We start from the raw sequence: 16,912 nt of genomic DNA on the forward strand, positions 1-16,912 counted from the left end.
GAAATTTTGAATACAGATATGCAACGATCACTGTTACTGAATGTAATGAAAGAGGTCTGTACATGTATTCAAAATGTTGAATATTTTCAGCATTTATTATAATTTTTTTTTTATAATTACTTAATCATGGTTATTATAATTATTTTATTTTATAATCTGGTAATAAAGGAATTAATAAATTTTAAATACTGATATTTGGGTTGCATAAAATTTGAATCACACTGTATAAAGTGTTTTTTATTAGAGGCAGCAATAATGTTCTTGTTATATCATGCAATTGATTCTGTTCTTTCCTTTGCATTAGTTCATTGTAACTTATGACTGCTAGAATTTATCATAGATCACTCTTATTTTATATTTTCTCCTGCTCTAAACCTATTAATTATTCCTTTTATTTTTTTTACTTAATTAACAAAGGAATAAGAAAAAAAGTATTTCTCGGTTTTCACTCATGAACTAGAGCAGAGATTTCCTGAGGGTTTGCAAAGGTACTACAGTAGACTGTTGAAATAATGGCACATTGAGATCGAATGTATAAATACAGCGCAGATGTCTTGCAGTGGCGAAAAAATAAAACAGCAAGTCACGTGATTGCTGTATTTGTTTACATTTGCCATTTTCAAAATGAATTCTGTACTGATATCACAGATTGTACCACTGTTTTACCTTTATTTTAAATTGTGTTAGAAAACGAAATGCACAAGGCCTAATTTCTCATGGGTTTAGGTAATTAACTATATAATATCGGTGTAGATACACCATAGTTTACCCATAAATTTGAACCGTATGTAGTGTAAAGGCATTGTTTTAATTGTATCTCATTTATTTGAAGTAGTGCAATACCAGCTATCTCGTTGTGAAGCACCCATAATATGAGATACAATTAAAACAATGCCGTTAACTACATATGTAGTTAAAATTTATGGGTAAACCATGGTGTATCTACACCAATATTATATAGTTAATTACCTAAACCCATAAAAAAATTATGCCTTGTGCATTTCGTTTTCTAATACATTATTATTACCTACACCATTTGACATCTCTCATATTGTGGAAGTAACTTCAACTGTGATGGCATGTTGCCTTACCAGGGTAGCTGCCCACCCACTGATATGAAGCCCACTAGCTTTGAAACGATCGTCTGGGTGGTGGTATCCACTGAAAATAAATAACAGTAGTCTTCTCTACTAGAGAAGTGTTATTTATTTGAAGTAGTGCAATAGCAGCTATCTCGTTGTGAAGGCACCCACAATATGAGATACAATTAAAACGATGCCTTTGCACTACATACATAGTTCAAATTTATGGATAAATTATGGTGTATCTACACTGATATTATATAGTTAATTTATTTTAAATTAAAAACCCCTCACTATGACTCTTACAGTTAATAAACCTCATACAGCGAAGCAAAGAAGAACAACATTTAAAGCTTAGTGACAAACTTGATATAATCCAAACTATTACGTTAAGGTCACCCAGAAAGTTATTCATATCCCCATGTGTACTGTGTCTGTAAATTATGTGTTCTCTGCTTGATTTGCCAGTTTTGCTGGATGAAAAACCCCAATTTCTTGGGGTAAAAACCCTACTATCTACACCTGAGACCCACTAGCTCATCCACGGAGTGAATAAAGCCTATAAAAGTTCCTCACGTCATTCATCGACGGGATTCAAACCCATGCTTGTTTCACCCAGTGTGGGGAGGATGGTGATGATACCATATCAAGTGACGGTATCATCACTTGATATAATAAAGAAAATAGAACGGGGCATAAGCAGAAGTGTATCAGTGGCAGAATATAACATTGGATCATCAACATGTTTGTTTTTTTATATGCAGTTAATAAAATTGCATTTTTAATCATTATTTCTTATTTGGCCTCATTATTTCTGCATTAAATATATTAAAAATAAAACTTTCTAGATAATGGAAAAATCGAAATAACGGTACCTCGAATTCCTGAAGATGCCGTTATTCTACTGTCTGCTGTAGACTTTCTACTGAAAGTCTACTTGTATATATGTAAAGTCTATGAACTTTTCAGTTCAGTAAATTATAATTTGAAGATTATTGGCGCATAGTTTTAAATTTTTTTAAAATTTTCATTCAATTTTAAATTTTTTCTGCTGTATATTATATCTGGAAGGAATTTGGCACTTCGCTAGTGATAAAGAAGAAAATGAGTTCATTATTGGTTTAATAAAATCTGGCTTGTGGATAGACAGAATATTTAAAAAAAAACAAGAGGTGTCATGGAGAAATCTATATAATAATTTTCATATGTCCTTCTGTCCAGAACACTCTTTGAACTTGAATAACTCAAAGACTAAAGCTTTTGACCTGATTCCTTCTGCAATAGGTTTTATTTAGCAAAAAAAACACAACACAATTTGACTGTAGTAAAATTTTCAGAAATATTTTCTGACTGATTTTCAAAATTTGTTATTTTTTAAGTTCTCTGATATGGAACTGTTGAGCAACCATTTCATTAAAGTTTTGGAAAAATATTTGCCACGGGTACACTAGAATAATTGTAATTTTGTAACTTCATCTGTGCATTAATTTTTTGTAAAGGACAATATGGTGATATACAGCAGACTCTTGATTAACTGGGATCAGATTAACTGGGACACTTCAAGACTCCAAATTAAAAAAAAAAAAAAAAAAAAATCAGCCAGAAATCAAAAAATTCAACTAATAACTAGAATAGGTATAAACAGATATTTTGCAAGTCGTAAAAAAGTGACAAGCGGCATTATAAGTCGTCATTGGGAGATTAGTGTACCTATTATCTTGCAATCGCTGCTGTCTTCACACCCGCTGCTCAAAAAAAAAAAGACCAAATGTTCGGTTTGTTTTAGTGCATTGCTTCTTTTTTTTTTTTTTTTTTTTTTTGTTCCGTTTGTCAATAAAACTCAGATTTGTCAATAATAATATAGTAGCAATATGTTATTAGTCATTCCCGAGTTACTTAAAACTCGACGAAGTAAGAAGTCCTGGAACGTATCTCTTACGTATGTCAGGGACTTTGTATTTTTGGATTAACCGGGAAATTGATTATTCGGGATTTGTTTTTTACCATCTATCCCGGAAAAATCGAGAGTCTATAGTATGTAAAAAAAAAAAAAAAAAAAAAATTTATGATCAAATTGCAATTTTAGTAATTTTTTAAAATATATTTTATTATTTAAAAAAAAAAAAGAGTCCATCCTACTGGACTCATTTTTTAGCTAGCAGTAAAGGAAATTGAGGGAGAAATTTTTGTAATTATTTCAGTATTAATCTTTACTTCTCTGAAACAGTTTTGAAGAAATATTTGCCACGGATACACTAGTTAGAATTAATAAAAGTTGGCAAACCACTGAATTAGAGCAAAACCTTTTTTGAATTGTACACAGTTATCCTATTAAAATGCAACCCAGTTTGCAACATAACAAAATTTTAACAATGGAAATGGAATCAAAACTGTTATGACATGCATTCACTCTTTTTAGTGTAGAATTAGTAGAGGCATATGATGCAAGAAAGCAAGCTTATACAGCATCAGCCAAAAAGGGGGGGGGGACTTCCCATTTTTTAATTTTCTCCAAAAGTTTGTCAAATTCTTCCTTGAATTTATTTAACCTATCAACTTCCACAACAACAGATGAAAGTTTTGTTCCAGCAATCAACCATCCGCTGGCTAAAGGCAAATATCCACATATCTATTCTACAGCTGTCTTTCTTCAGTTTGAATTTATGCCCCCTCAGGTATATAATCTGAGCTAGAGGAAAAATCCCATCAGCATTGAGCTTGCTCAAACTATTCAAAGCCTTATACACCTCAACCAGATCACCTTGCAGGTGCCTATTCTCCAGATGCTGCAATTTTCAAAACTTAAGCCTTTCTTGGTAAAAGCAACTCTTTGTTCCCCTCACTAATCTCGTTGCCCTTCTCTGTATTTTTCCAGCAGCTCTACATCCTTCCTAAAATGAGGACTCCAGACCTGTATACAGTACTCAAGGTTTGACCATTGCCTTATACAAAGGGATAATCACCACCTTATCCCTGCTAGCAAAGTTCCTGTATATTATTGAAAATACCCTATGAGCTGCTCGGGCAGCCTGTCTGCACTGCTCAGAAAACTTCATATCTGACTGCAGAATTACCACTAGATCTTTTTCATTCTCCATTACCCTGAGTGTAGCACCGCTCAGTTGATACGTTACTCTGGGGTTACTGCTACCCATATTCAATACTTTGTAGGATAGATGTGCGAAAATTTGCCTTTAGCCAGCGGGTAGTTGGTTGGTGGAACAGACTTCTATCATTTTTTGTAGAAGTCGATAGCCTAAATAAATTTAAGGCTCAGCTGGACAGGTATTTCGAACGAACAGAGGGGTGAAATGGGAGTGGGGTTTTTTTTTTTTTGGCTGATGCTGGCATAAGCTTGCTTTCTTGCAACATATGCCTCTACTAATGCTAATAGTTCTCTCTCTCTCTCTCTCTCTCTCTCTTTTTTTTGAGAGAAATTTCTTCCTTGCCTAAATTGCCTTTTGTTTTGGACGCAGTTTTTGCGTCTTTTTTCTGGAGACTTGTTTCAGGTTTCTCCTGGCCGAGTGGAAGAGATGGACCTCCCCTCTCCCACTTCGAACTCTGTCTGGGTTGCCTGAAATGATTTTCTGTGTTAAATTGTATGTATTTTGTAAACACTGTAATTATCTTGTTAATATCATGGTGCTTTTGTTTGATTTGCTGCTTGCTCTCAGAATTGAGAGTAACTGATTTTATCAGCAGTTGTTAATCTTAAATGTTTATATTGTACATTACTTGTGTAGTTAGCTCATTATTATGTTGAAAAGACAGGTTTTCTCTTCTTACGTTGTCTGTTTGGCTCTGAGGAGTGGGATGGACCTCTCCTTGGTCCCTCAGATCCAACCTTCAGTTGGCTGTTCTGGTTGAGTGAGATGATTTTCCTCTCTAGGCTGTTTTACTGCTGGGGCTGCTGGCTGCTTCTCTTGCTGCTTGTGTTTTGATTTAATTTTGTTTTCCTGCGGCGCTGATTATTTGTTGTATTTTTCTTTTTCCTGCCTGATTGCAGCTGCAATCAGTTAGGTTTTTGCTAGTACCATATAGTTCTTGGTCTAGCATTTTTAGTTGTAAATGGGTTTTGGTTCTGAGGGGTGGGATGGACCTCTCCCCACCCTCTCAGATCCAATTGCTTTGTTGGCTGACTGGTTGGAGGCGTCGTTCTCCTCCTCCAGTCTTGCCATTGTTTTCTTTTCTACTGCCAGTTGCAGTGGAAATGTATAGTTTTAGCTTTTGTTCAGCCCTGCAGGTTGAGTTTTTTTTAATGCTTACCTATGCATTATTGTTAATTCTACGTGTCTTGTTATTTGAAACAAGTTTTGTTTTCGCAGCTTGTGGTAGCAGCTTTGCACTTGCTGGTTGTGTACATATGTTTATAGATTAGATTACTTGTGCAGAGACATTTTCTCTGCATATTCATTAATTATTGTTTAATACTTAACTTATTATTTTGATTTGTTATACTTAGATTTAAATTTAGAATTGCTTTTGATTTGGTTAACTAATTTATTGTACAGTATTTATTGGTTTTGCCTTTGGCATATCTTTGCCTTGAGTGAGTTCTGCTTGTCTCTTTTTGTGTTTTGTATATATGTTTCTGCATTTCTTCTGGTTGACTATTTCTGTTAATTTCTTGGTTGACTAGTTTTCAGCTAAGATTTTAATTACTTATTTTGTAAATATTGTATATTTTACTCTCTGCTTATGCAGTGTAATTTGTTAATGTTTACTGCTATGTTTCATATCGGTGACATAAGTATTTATTATTTAACTTAGTTTATTCTTTTAAGTGGCTATCTAATAGCCACTTGTACATTACCTATGTTCTTTCCTTGAGACTTTTCTTTTTCCCCTTGTCGGTGCAGGTTGGGCTTCCTTCCCGGCTAGGAGAATCTTTCTTTCAAAATTACAAGCCTTCAGGCTTCAAAATTTTACCTCTTCAAGCTCTCTCGCTTGTTAGATTTTCCAACTAGTGTTTTCCTCTTTCCTATTTCTTCTTTTCCTGAGAGAGTGTTTCGCTCACTTTTCTTCTTCTACTTTCTTTTCTCCTGCTTTATCCTCCCTATTCCTTATTTATTATAACTGGGATTCCACTTGTTGGAATCCCACTTAGTGTAATTTAGATAGTTCCTGGAGCGCCTCCACGTGGCTAGGGACGGGAGTCGGGACGCAGGTAGCTTGCTCCCTGCCTCCCCGCTGCTAAGACTCCAGGGCCGGCAAACAACAACCATCATAACACACATATATACTTACACACACACACACACACACACACAGTTACACACACTTGCCGGCTATAAATAACCTACAGATGCTACAGCGGTATATAGGGGTAACCCTGGAGGCCGCAAGTCGCAATCAATACAAGAATACCTTGTCTCTCTCTCTCTCTCTCTCTCTCTCCCTCTCTCTCAGGGTAATAGGGAATTTTTTTTTTTTTTTTTTTTTTTTTTTTTGGCCAGTGCAGCATAAGCCTCAGGCTTCCTTGCACCATACGGCTAATAATAATAAAATAATAATAAAATTTGTCAATGTTAAAATTCAGTTGACATCTCTCAGCCCATCTGTGCAACTTTTCTAGATCCTGTTGCTGTAACATACTGTCATTGACAACCCTACCAACCTTCGTATTTTCTGCAAACTTGGACATTAAGCCTGATATTATTATTATTAGCCATATGGTGCAAGGAAGCCTGAGGCTTATGCTGCACCAGCCAAAAAAACCTAAAAAAATTTCTATCTCGAGAGAGAGAGAGAGAGAGAGAGAGAGAGAGAGAGAGAGAGAGAGAGAGAGAGAGAGATGATATCCAGCTCAGGACCCTGGGTGTGCCAAGCCCACACTCACCAGATGTGAGCCCCTATACCTTCATGTATCTCTCTAAAAATGTTTGTTAGCAGTGTAAATGCAATTTTTTGCTTTGGGAAAAATAACCTGTTTACTCACTGTAGTAATAAATGCCGTATTGTGTTTCTGTACTCTTTTTGGTTAACACTTTCACAGTGAAACTGCTTTTTTTACAATATCTGAAAATATTTTGCTCCTTATTCAATTAGTGCTCTGTTGCTATAGTTACCTCCATGCACACCAATGAGTCAAGAATATATTGTGGATTATTGCTTTATGTTGTATGTAATTGAAAAGAAATATGGTTTTATAATATACCATGAAAGTATTTATGTATAAATATTTTTGCCATCACAGTTTTTTTTTTTTTTTTTGTGAACACGGTGCTTATTGAGTTACATGTCACTTTTTTTTTTTTTTTTGCATCTATTTTATTGTAATATAATTTATAGAAATCCTGAATGTAGACAAAATGAATTAATATTATTTCCATGTAGTATTCAGGATTCCAGCAGACAGCAGAAAAGTGTGCAGTTTGTGGCCATTTGATAATGGAAATGGTATGTATTATACTGACATTATTAGTTTTATGAGAGAGGTGTTAAGATTTCAGATTCTGATTAAATAGCATTGTCATGTTAATGGTATCTGCAGAATTTATATAGTACTGCAGCTACTATTAGCTTTAGTATTGGAAAATGGAGGATAGATTTATTGAACACATAGCATGGTGTACTTTCTTGTGACTCTTAATTCCTGCTGAAATGGATTAGGCCAACAGCACAAATATAATTCCAAAATGTATAAGTTGTAATTTTAACTTTCTCTAAGGAAGCACTTTTAGTTATGCAAAGGATAGTCACTGCTTCACATCATATTGGTATGAAATAGCGGCTGTGAATGAGTAGAATTGAGAGGGGGAGGGAACTTGGTTCAATTCTTATTACTAGCCAAAGTTGAAGAGTACTTCTGTCAACAGAACTTCCTGTAGAGAGACTGCCTGTAGAATATACATTTCTTAAAGAATAATACAGGTACGAGATCTATTGATAGTGGATGTTGGCTAGTTATAACCCCTCCCTCAGTACTAATAAATCGTAAAAAGAGAAAAGACAATCATTCTTATTGAAATACAACTAGATTAATACAGTATTATTGCCAATAAATGACTCCAAATTCAAAAGTGCTTATATCCACAATTATTTTATAATTGTGGCCAGAAATAACTGAATAATGGGGGTTTTTTGTTTTTTTTTTTTAATTAATTGTATATCTTAAGAACTATTGTATATAGTGTATTATATTGGAATTTTCATGTACTGGAGGCACAAAAGGACAGCTATTTTTTATTATAATCATTATTTGTGTGTTTACATTACTTAAAGCAGTTGTTATCTTTGTGTCCATCTATTTGGCTGTGTAACAACTTGATCCCTATTGGGTTGATTTTCATAATTTTTTTTAAATCAGTAGTGGCTAAAATTAAGTTTGGTGGTGGTGGTAGTAGTAGTAGTGGCAAATGATGTAAGAAAGCAACCTTACATATCATTGGCAACAAAAAAAAAAAAAAAGTTTAGTTTGTTTTAGTTCTTCCTTGAATTTATTCAAACTATCCACTTCCACTACAACAGATTGCTCAGTCCATTCAAAGCTTTAAATATCTCACTCAGATCACCTCGCAGGTGTCTAGTCTCCAGATACTGCAATTAGCAGAACTGGAGCTCTTTCTTGGTTAGAGCTTCCCCTTTGTTCCACTAACCAATCTCATTGACCTCTGCACCCATTTCAGCAGCACTGCGTCCTTCATAAAATGAGGTGGCCAGACTTATCTGCAGTACTCAAGATGTGGCCTGACCATGCATTAAAGAATGGGATAATTATTATAATTTTGGATTTGCTCGGATTTCCATATAATTATGAAATACAAAATTATATGCAAATGTATTCCAAAAAATATGGAATACATTTGCACATCTCCAGTCAATATGACCACCTCTGATTCCAACGGTGCTCTCATAATTGTGGCTAAAGGTTTGCTTACCTCTATTGCCTGCTGCTCTTTATATAATTGGATATATTCCATCTTACCAGGTACCTTATTCACATTTAGCCACGTCTGCAACATCTCTTCCACCTTCCTTTCACTTATCACAGAATTATTTAGCTCCTTGTTTTGTGTATTCTGTTTGTATATCTGGTATTCCCATCCCTAAAAACTTCTTCACAGGCAAAATAGATGTAGATATAAAATATTTATTGTTTTTCAGCAAACTGAACAGGATCATCACCAGTTATTTATATCTGGTAGGCCTATGTGGTTCATCCCTTTCCTTCTAGTGTTAACATAAGTAGAGAATTATTTTATACTTTTTCTTTACATTCTTAGACAGACTTCTCATAATTTTCTTTAGCTTGTCTAATCCCCTTAGTAACTTGATTGCAGACTAGTTTGTGCTTATTGCAGTTTTCTGTTCTCTGCTAATTTATAAAGATCTCATGCATTTTTCTTCTCTGTCACTTCTCATCAATTCATATGATATCCATTTAGGTTTAAACTTGGAACAATATCTCTTAGCTGGTATAGAAAGCTTAGTGGCTTCTATGTTTACTTTCCCAAATGTTTCCCATTTAGAAATTGGAGTTGGTCCCACTGAAAATAATTTGAAAACTAACTAAGACCATTGTAATTGCCTTTATAGAAGTAAAATTCCTTCCCTTGATAGTAGCTATATCCTTAAGCAGATCTCACATCAATGTGTAATGATAATGGCAACATAGTGGTTCCTTTATTCAGAAATTCTTAATGTATGAATTTCTGATAATCAGATCATGTGTATTGCTTTTTCTTGTTGCCCCTCTAACATGCTACTGTAGAAAACAGCCATCCAGAAATCCATGAAAGTTTTGATACTGTGAGTGACCAACCCATAAGTTCCATATCTGGAAAGTTAAAATCCTCCATTTATAAGACATTTTGATTTGCTATTCCATTCTATTTGTCTGTAGTTAATATATGTAGTTATATATGTAGTTATATATATATATATATATATATATATATATATATATATATATATATATATGAGTTTTATTATGTGATAAGTAGAAGGCAATAAGGTGCAAGCTAAATAGAAAAATTTTGGATAGGAATTCACATGGGAGCAGTCCCCCCCCCCACCTCCCTACTACAGGTTATCCAGCCTGGGATGCTATTATCAGAACAGCTCATTTCACTTAGTAGCTGTAGTGACAAAATGAGGCAAGCTTATATAACGTCAAAAAAAAAAAAAAAAAAGACACCACTACCTACTTCATTTGTCCATCTCTTTCAATAATTTGTCTAATCTTTTAAATTTAATCAAGATGCCCATTTCCACACCAGATGGAGGATTGTTTCAACAATCAGTTGCACTTTAACTGAAAGCAAATTTTTGTATATCTACCTTGCAATCAGGATTTTCTGATATTTTCAGTAATCCAGGTAAGTTTTAAAAATGCAAGTTATATACACTCTCAAAAGTTCTAATTAAAGTTCTAAACAGATATCACAAATAAACAAATATTGAATTGAAGGGCAGTCAGCATTTTGCCTGGAAACAAAAAGAAAAAAAGTCTGCTCCTTAGGAGGTATTTGAATTGTCAAATTTCGAATTTATAACAGAAAATGAATTGAACAATGCAACACAAATGGACTCAGCAAAGTAGTGATGTTAACATGTAGGGTTTCCAAGTGAATTTATTACTTATCTTTCAAGGAACGATGTGGTTTAATTGTCATTTAATTGGTATAAGGGATGTAGCCATGTTGATAATTTGGCAATGATTTGATTATAGTGAAGACTTAGGATTTATTATCATGAGGAGTTAATGCATTGGAATGTTAAGGAAGATCAGGGTATATTATTAAGGAAGATATTACACTGATTTTTGTTTCACTGAAATTTCAGTTTTGGAAGTTTATTTTCTTTGTTGTTATTGCATTTATGGGGCAGGAAAATTAAATTTTTAGGGAATTTAGAAAAGTAGTTTAATTACATAGGATATTAAAGTAAGAAAATGCAGAGATATGGAGATGAGAAGAGTGAATTTTGACTGATATGAACATTGTTTTAATATATGTATGATTTTACTTTTGTTAAATATACACAAATCAATAAATGCAAGGAGATTACAATCATTCGTACTTGCACTGCATTCCTTATGAAATATTTTGAAGTCTCCATTGAAATGTCATTTAAATGCATCAGTCTTTTCTAAAGAACACATGCTTCAGCACTGCCACTGGAGAGACGACAGTGTTCTCTGATGGTTGATTGCAAAAGTTAATGCAGAGAATCATTATATTTAAGCTATTTCAAATATTGCAATTACCTGCATTTTAAACAGTTCCTCCCCCCTTATTGATTTTTATTTAAATTAAAAAATAAAATGTCACCTCTCACTTCATTTTCCTGTTTCTTTCAATTATTTATCCAATCCCTCCTTAGATAAACTTTCAACTTGAGTGTTAGAATAAATTCCTGTCGTAATTTATTCTAACACTCAAGTCATTTGTTGATTAATGGAAAATATTTGGACATCTAGTCTACAACTATCTCTTTTCAGTTTCAATTTATGTCCCTTTATGTATGTTGCTTAACTTGACCATCTTGTTACTCTACTCTGTACCCCTTATAACAGGTCCATATCTTTCCTGATATGATCTCCAAGGAATGCTTAGGCCCCATTCTGAATATTGCACCTGTATGCAGCATTTCAAGATAGGACTTAATTTTTGCTTTATGTAATGGAATAATCACCTCTAATTTTTTTATCTCCTCTGGCAAAGTTCCTATATATTGTTGACAACTGTACAGGCTGTCCTAGTAGCCTGTCTGCACTGTTTTCGGAAAACGGATCAGATTCTGTAGTTACTTCCAAGTCATTTTCATTATTTACAATCTGAGTTTTGTGGTAACCGAGTGGGATGTTACCCTAGGATCACTGCTACCCAGATGCAAGGCCTTGCATTTTCCGGTATTAACCTCAGCTACCATTTCTCAGGGGGTTCATGTCAGTTCAGTGCATGACAGTTCGATGTATGAGACAATTTGGTGAAGGACAGTTGGTGGCTATGACAATTTGGTGCATCACCCAGGGATCAAAAATTAACAAAATCAATGAAGTAATGGGTAAGGAAACAAGAGAAATTGTGGAATGCAGAAATTTAGAAAAAAAGAAAATATATTTTTAATCCATTTATTTCGTATAAAATGAGTCATATCATTCCTTCTCATAGGCAGAAGAAAGTGAGTACATACCTATTTCAGCATGACTCCATCCATATTGTAACACCTTTAATCCAGATAAGATGATTTATTAATGGCAGTTTACTTTAGAAAGTACTTTGACCTCTCTCTGAGAGCATAATATTTAACATATCTATAGCACTTCTTTAATAGGATCTCCTAAAAAAAAAAAAGGTAGAATTGTGCTTTAAGAAGTGAAGGTGGATAGTACCCTCCATATAAAATATCAAGAACAGTGTTGTGATCACTAAATTCACCATTTACAGCACAGCATGTTAAAAATTTGCACTTTGTCTTGCTTTGCCATACACTGAATTCTCCCAAAGAATTCAGGGTTGTCATAGTCACGAACTGTCTAACCAAATTGTCATTTGCCAAATTGTTGCATACAGCAAATTGCCATGCACCAAACTGTCATACAACAAATTGATGTGATCTCATTTCTCAACCCATCCGTATAATTTATCAAAGTCTTGTTGAAGCAGCATACCCTGATTACTGCCATTATTTACTCTGATCGCCTTTGTATTATCAACAAACCTAGACATTAAAGTTGAAATACATACATTAATATCATTAATGACTATTAGAAACAGTGTGGGGGGGTCAAGAACCAAATCCTGTGGGATCCCACTCATACTATTAGTCCATAAAGAGCAGCAGCCATAACACATCTTGGTCATATGTGCCTATTACAGAGTTAACAGAGCCATGCTGTGAGATTCTGTTATAATTCTATACCTGTTGAGATGACCTTGTATTGCATCCTAAAGTGGACTCCATAATCTTCCCTGCCACAAAAATGTCAACATGAGAGGTATGTACTTGCTCATTTTGTACTTTGAGCCAGCTTTGTGAATAGGAGAGATTTGCACATTTTCAGTATATAAGGATGTTGCCTGAATCTAAGGAGTACTCTCATGCCAGCTAAAGGTTTACTTGCATATTTTGCTGCTTCCTTCTGTATAATTGAATAGATTCCTTCAGCTCCTTGTGCCCTGTTCACTTTTAATTACTTTGCTTCTAGTGATTTCTCAGTTACCATAAAATTATTGAACTGTCAGTTAGCATTGGCTAGATCATTGGTACTCTTTAAAAACTTCCTCATATGTGGAAGAAAAATACTCATTCAGGCTTATCAGCAATTGGTTCAGGACCATCTATGTTGTTACCACCAGTATCAGTTGGACAAATGTGGTTGATTCGTTTCCTTTTACTGCTAATGCAAGCAAAGGAATTTTTGTTACCGTTCTTTGTACTCTTATCTGAGGAACTCTCATCTATTTTACATTGCCTCACCTCCTTAGTAATTTTATTAGAGATCTATATAAATAGATCTCTAATAAATAGTTCAGGGTCTGATAATTTATAATCGTCCTATGCTTCTTTTTTTCTCTGTCACTAAAAGTCATCAGTTCCTTTGTCATTCATTTTGATTTGTATCTTCAACCCCAAGATAACTTATACTTTTAGTAAAATTTCCTTAAACATTTCTCATTTGTATTAAAGCTATCATTTGGTTTCACTGAAAAAAGCTTTGTACAGCAGACTCGATTTACCGGGATCGGATTAACCGGCATACTTGAAGACTCCAAATTAAAAAAAAAAAAAAAAAAAAGACAACCAGAAATCTTATATAAAATTCAAGTCATAAATAAGCGACAAGAAGCGGCATTATAAGTCTTCATTCGGAGATTAGTGTACCTATTACCTTGCAATCCTCCACTGTCTTCACACCTGCTGCTCAAAAAAAGTGACCAAATGTTTAGTTTGTTTTAGTGCATTGTCAATTGTTGTGTTCCGTCACACCGCAAAAGGGAATTTTGTTTCGTTATTTATGTCTGGGATGTTGGAACTTTTTTTTTTTTTTTTTTTTTTAAACAAAAAAAAAAAAAAAAAAATTCACCTAGTAGCCAGACAAGTCTGGCTACTAGGTGAATAGCCAATCAATCTCTAAAAAATCATTCTCCCATTATAAGACATTCTGATTTGCTGGTCCATTTTATTTGTTTGCCAAGTTCATTATACTCATCACAGTCATCTAATTATAAAGCACTCCTGCTCTCATCTTTGTGTTCCCAGTGCTTATGTCACTTTATGCAGATTCAGTATAGTTGTATACTGTATATGCTTGTCTAAAGTTGGTAATACTCGAAAATATTCTAAGATGGATTGCAGGGTGGCTGCAGAGCAGAAGGGTTGCAATTAGTCTTCAGTTTGGTGTAACGTCAGAGGTGGGGCCTCTCAAGGATTGGTTCTTGGACCACTGTTGTTTGATTTTCATAAACAACATTGAAAAAGGAATAGAGCACAATATAAAAATTTGCAGAAAATGTAAAGATTGGGGGGGCAAGAAAGTCATCGTTAATGATCAGTGCCAAGCAGTGCTCCTTCAGGGTGACTTTGAACAGGCTTCAAGGATGGTCAGAAAAGTGGCAACTATGTTTTAATGCAGTAAATTGCAAGGTCTTGCAATTGGGAAATAACAACCCCAAGATAACTTATACTTCATGAAGTTGAATTAAAAACAGGAAGAAAGGGATCTGGGAGTTATAATATGGGTAGATATGAAGTTCGCTGAACAGTGTAAACAGGTGGCTAGGAAAGCCCACGGTGTCCTATCGATGATTTATCGAACATTATCCTGTAGAGATAGGAGGTCATAATCCCACTTATAAGGCAATTGTAAGACTGTATTTGGATTATTGTGTCCAAGTATGGAGACCTCATCTGAAAAAAGACTTTCAGCTTTCTGAAAGGGTCCAAAGATGGGCAACTCTCATGTGAGATCAGCAAAGGAGCAACTGTATGAGATAAGACTAATTATGTGCTGCAGAGCTTGGCAACCTTAGTAAAATGAATGAAGGTGGAATTTTTACTGTTATAAAGAATTCCAGAACTAGGGGCCATAAATTTAAATTACAGTGGAAGAGGTTTAGACTAGATTGTATGAAGTTTTCTTTTAGCCAGCAAGTCAGTTAATTACTGAAACAAGTTACTTCCACAGGTAGTAGAGGCTGACAGTTTGAAGAAATTCAGTGGTCAACTGGATGGTTATCTGTGTGTGTGGGGGGGGGGAAGAACTTTTTTTTTTTTTTTTTTTTTTTTTTGCCAGTGCAAAAGCCTGTGGCTTATTTGCAGTATATGGCTAATACTAATATTAAATTTGTGCTAGGCAATTGAAAGTTTTATCCCTCCTGTACCTCAATTCGGTCAAATTTATTACCTATACTCCTGGAATCATTGCAAACGTGTGAAGGTTGCTTTATGTTCATTGTGGCTCTAACATATCCATTTATTTGTTTATAGTGGTACTTTTTCCAGGAATTTTGTTTCTTGTATTTAAAATATTGCTGCCATTCAGTACATCTTCCCACCATTAGAAGGCCCTTTCTAGGAGAGAAGCCTTATAAAAGAATTGTTGGGGTTTATACAAGGGTACAGTGGTTATTTTGACCTTTATTGTCAGATAAATGCATGCGTATTGCCTTTGGCACTTCCAGTTAGCAGTTTCTTTGAACCACTAAGGCATCTTAAATGATATTGACAAAGAACTTTGTTATCACCTTTGTTTAAATATATTGTTACTACACAGTATAATTCTTTCTGCCTGTGAGTGTGGATCATGCTGATTTAAAAAAAAATAAATAAATAATAAATAAAATCAAAAAAATTCCCCCAAAGGTTTTGCCAAGTCCTCCAAGTTTTGAGTTAACCAGGTTTCCAGCTTGATCCTCCTATTGTGCCTGAGCAGAATTTCAGACACATACATTCTGACTCAACTCGTGGCACTTTTTTTCAGCATGGTCCTTGGTTACTTTGTTTTTTCCCCAGTTATAAATTCTCAAAATGTAATTAATTTGACTTCTTCCTACTTACAAGTTCTTGGAAATTTCCACTAATACAACTGTGTCTGTGTCACTGTCTATAAAATTAGTGTCTTGATAAATCTTGTAAAAAAAAAAAAAAAAAAACGATCATTAAAGTTTATATCATATACTGTATTTAAAACTGAGTAGAGTATACACAAAAAAGCCCAAAAGTTTCAATAAAATTTTTCATTGCTTAAGAACTTAGAAACTAACATTTTAATATTCCTCAGAATATTAAAGAGTTATTCTGTTATTATAACTTGACAGTTTGGTTCATAATGCAAAAATAATTACATCTCTCTCAGGTATTTGTTTATAAATATTTTACATTCCTTGTGCAGTTTACTACTATTTTTTGATTTTTTAATTCCTTTTATTTTGCTAGTTGCATGCATGAAACTCAAAATTATGATTCAGTGCCTTTTTGAAATTGTATCTAAAAGTTTCAAATATTTTTCAGAAATAAAGATTCTATTTTGTTAAGCACAAAATGGAACCTTTTTATTTCTATTTCAAACTTGAGCCATTTACTTTTACATAGTTTTTTGTTTTTAATGACTTAATTCCCACAAGAATTATAACAGCATTTAACTGTTTGCAGCTATTACTTTAAAATAACCATTAACTTCTAAACAGACAACTGGAGTGAGTGATAATTGCCAAAATTTTTTTGGATCTACAAAGTACATACAGAAAAATTTACAGTGAGTAAAGACTTTAATGAGCTTTCTTCTCTCTGTGATCATGTTAGATGGCCTTGGACGAGGGCACTTGAACAAAAAATGTCAGCTAATTTTTCATCCACCTGAATGAAAAACAACTTGATGCTGC

The 16,912-nt window shown here is 34.1% G+C and overlaps 1 protein-coding gene across 1 annotated transcript in view; it reads left to right on the forward strand.

The window, feature by feature from the left end:
- Positions 1 to 16,912, forward strand: part of LOC150082700 (uncharacterized) — a 187,439-nt gene that overhangs the window by 90,685 nt on the left and 79,842 nt on the right. The window contains exon 4 of the mRNA XM_090378245.1: positions 7,419 to 7,481. Coding sequence (XP_090234371.1) covers positions 7,419 to 7,481 — 63 coding nt within the window. The remainder of the gene's footprint in view (positions 1 to 7,418; positions 7,482 to 16,912) is intronic.

Source organism: Mastigoproctus giganteus, chromosome 7, assembly GCF_048544385.1.
Source record: "Mastigoproctus giganteus isolate SK-2022 chromosome 7, ASM4854438v1, whole genome shotgun sequence".
Classification (NCBI taxonomy): Eukaryota; Metazoa; Arthropoda; class Arachnida; order Uropygi; family Thelyphonidae; genus Mastigoproctus; species Mastigoproctus giganteus.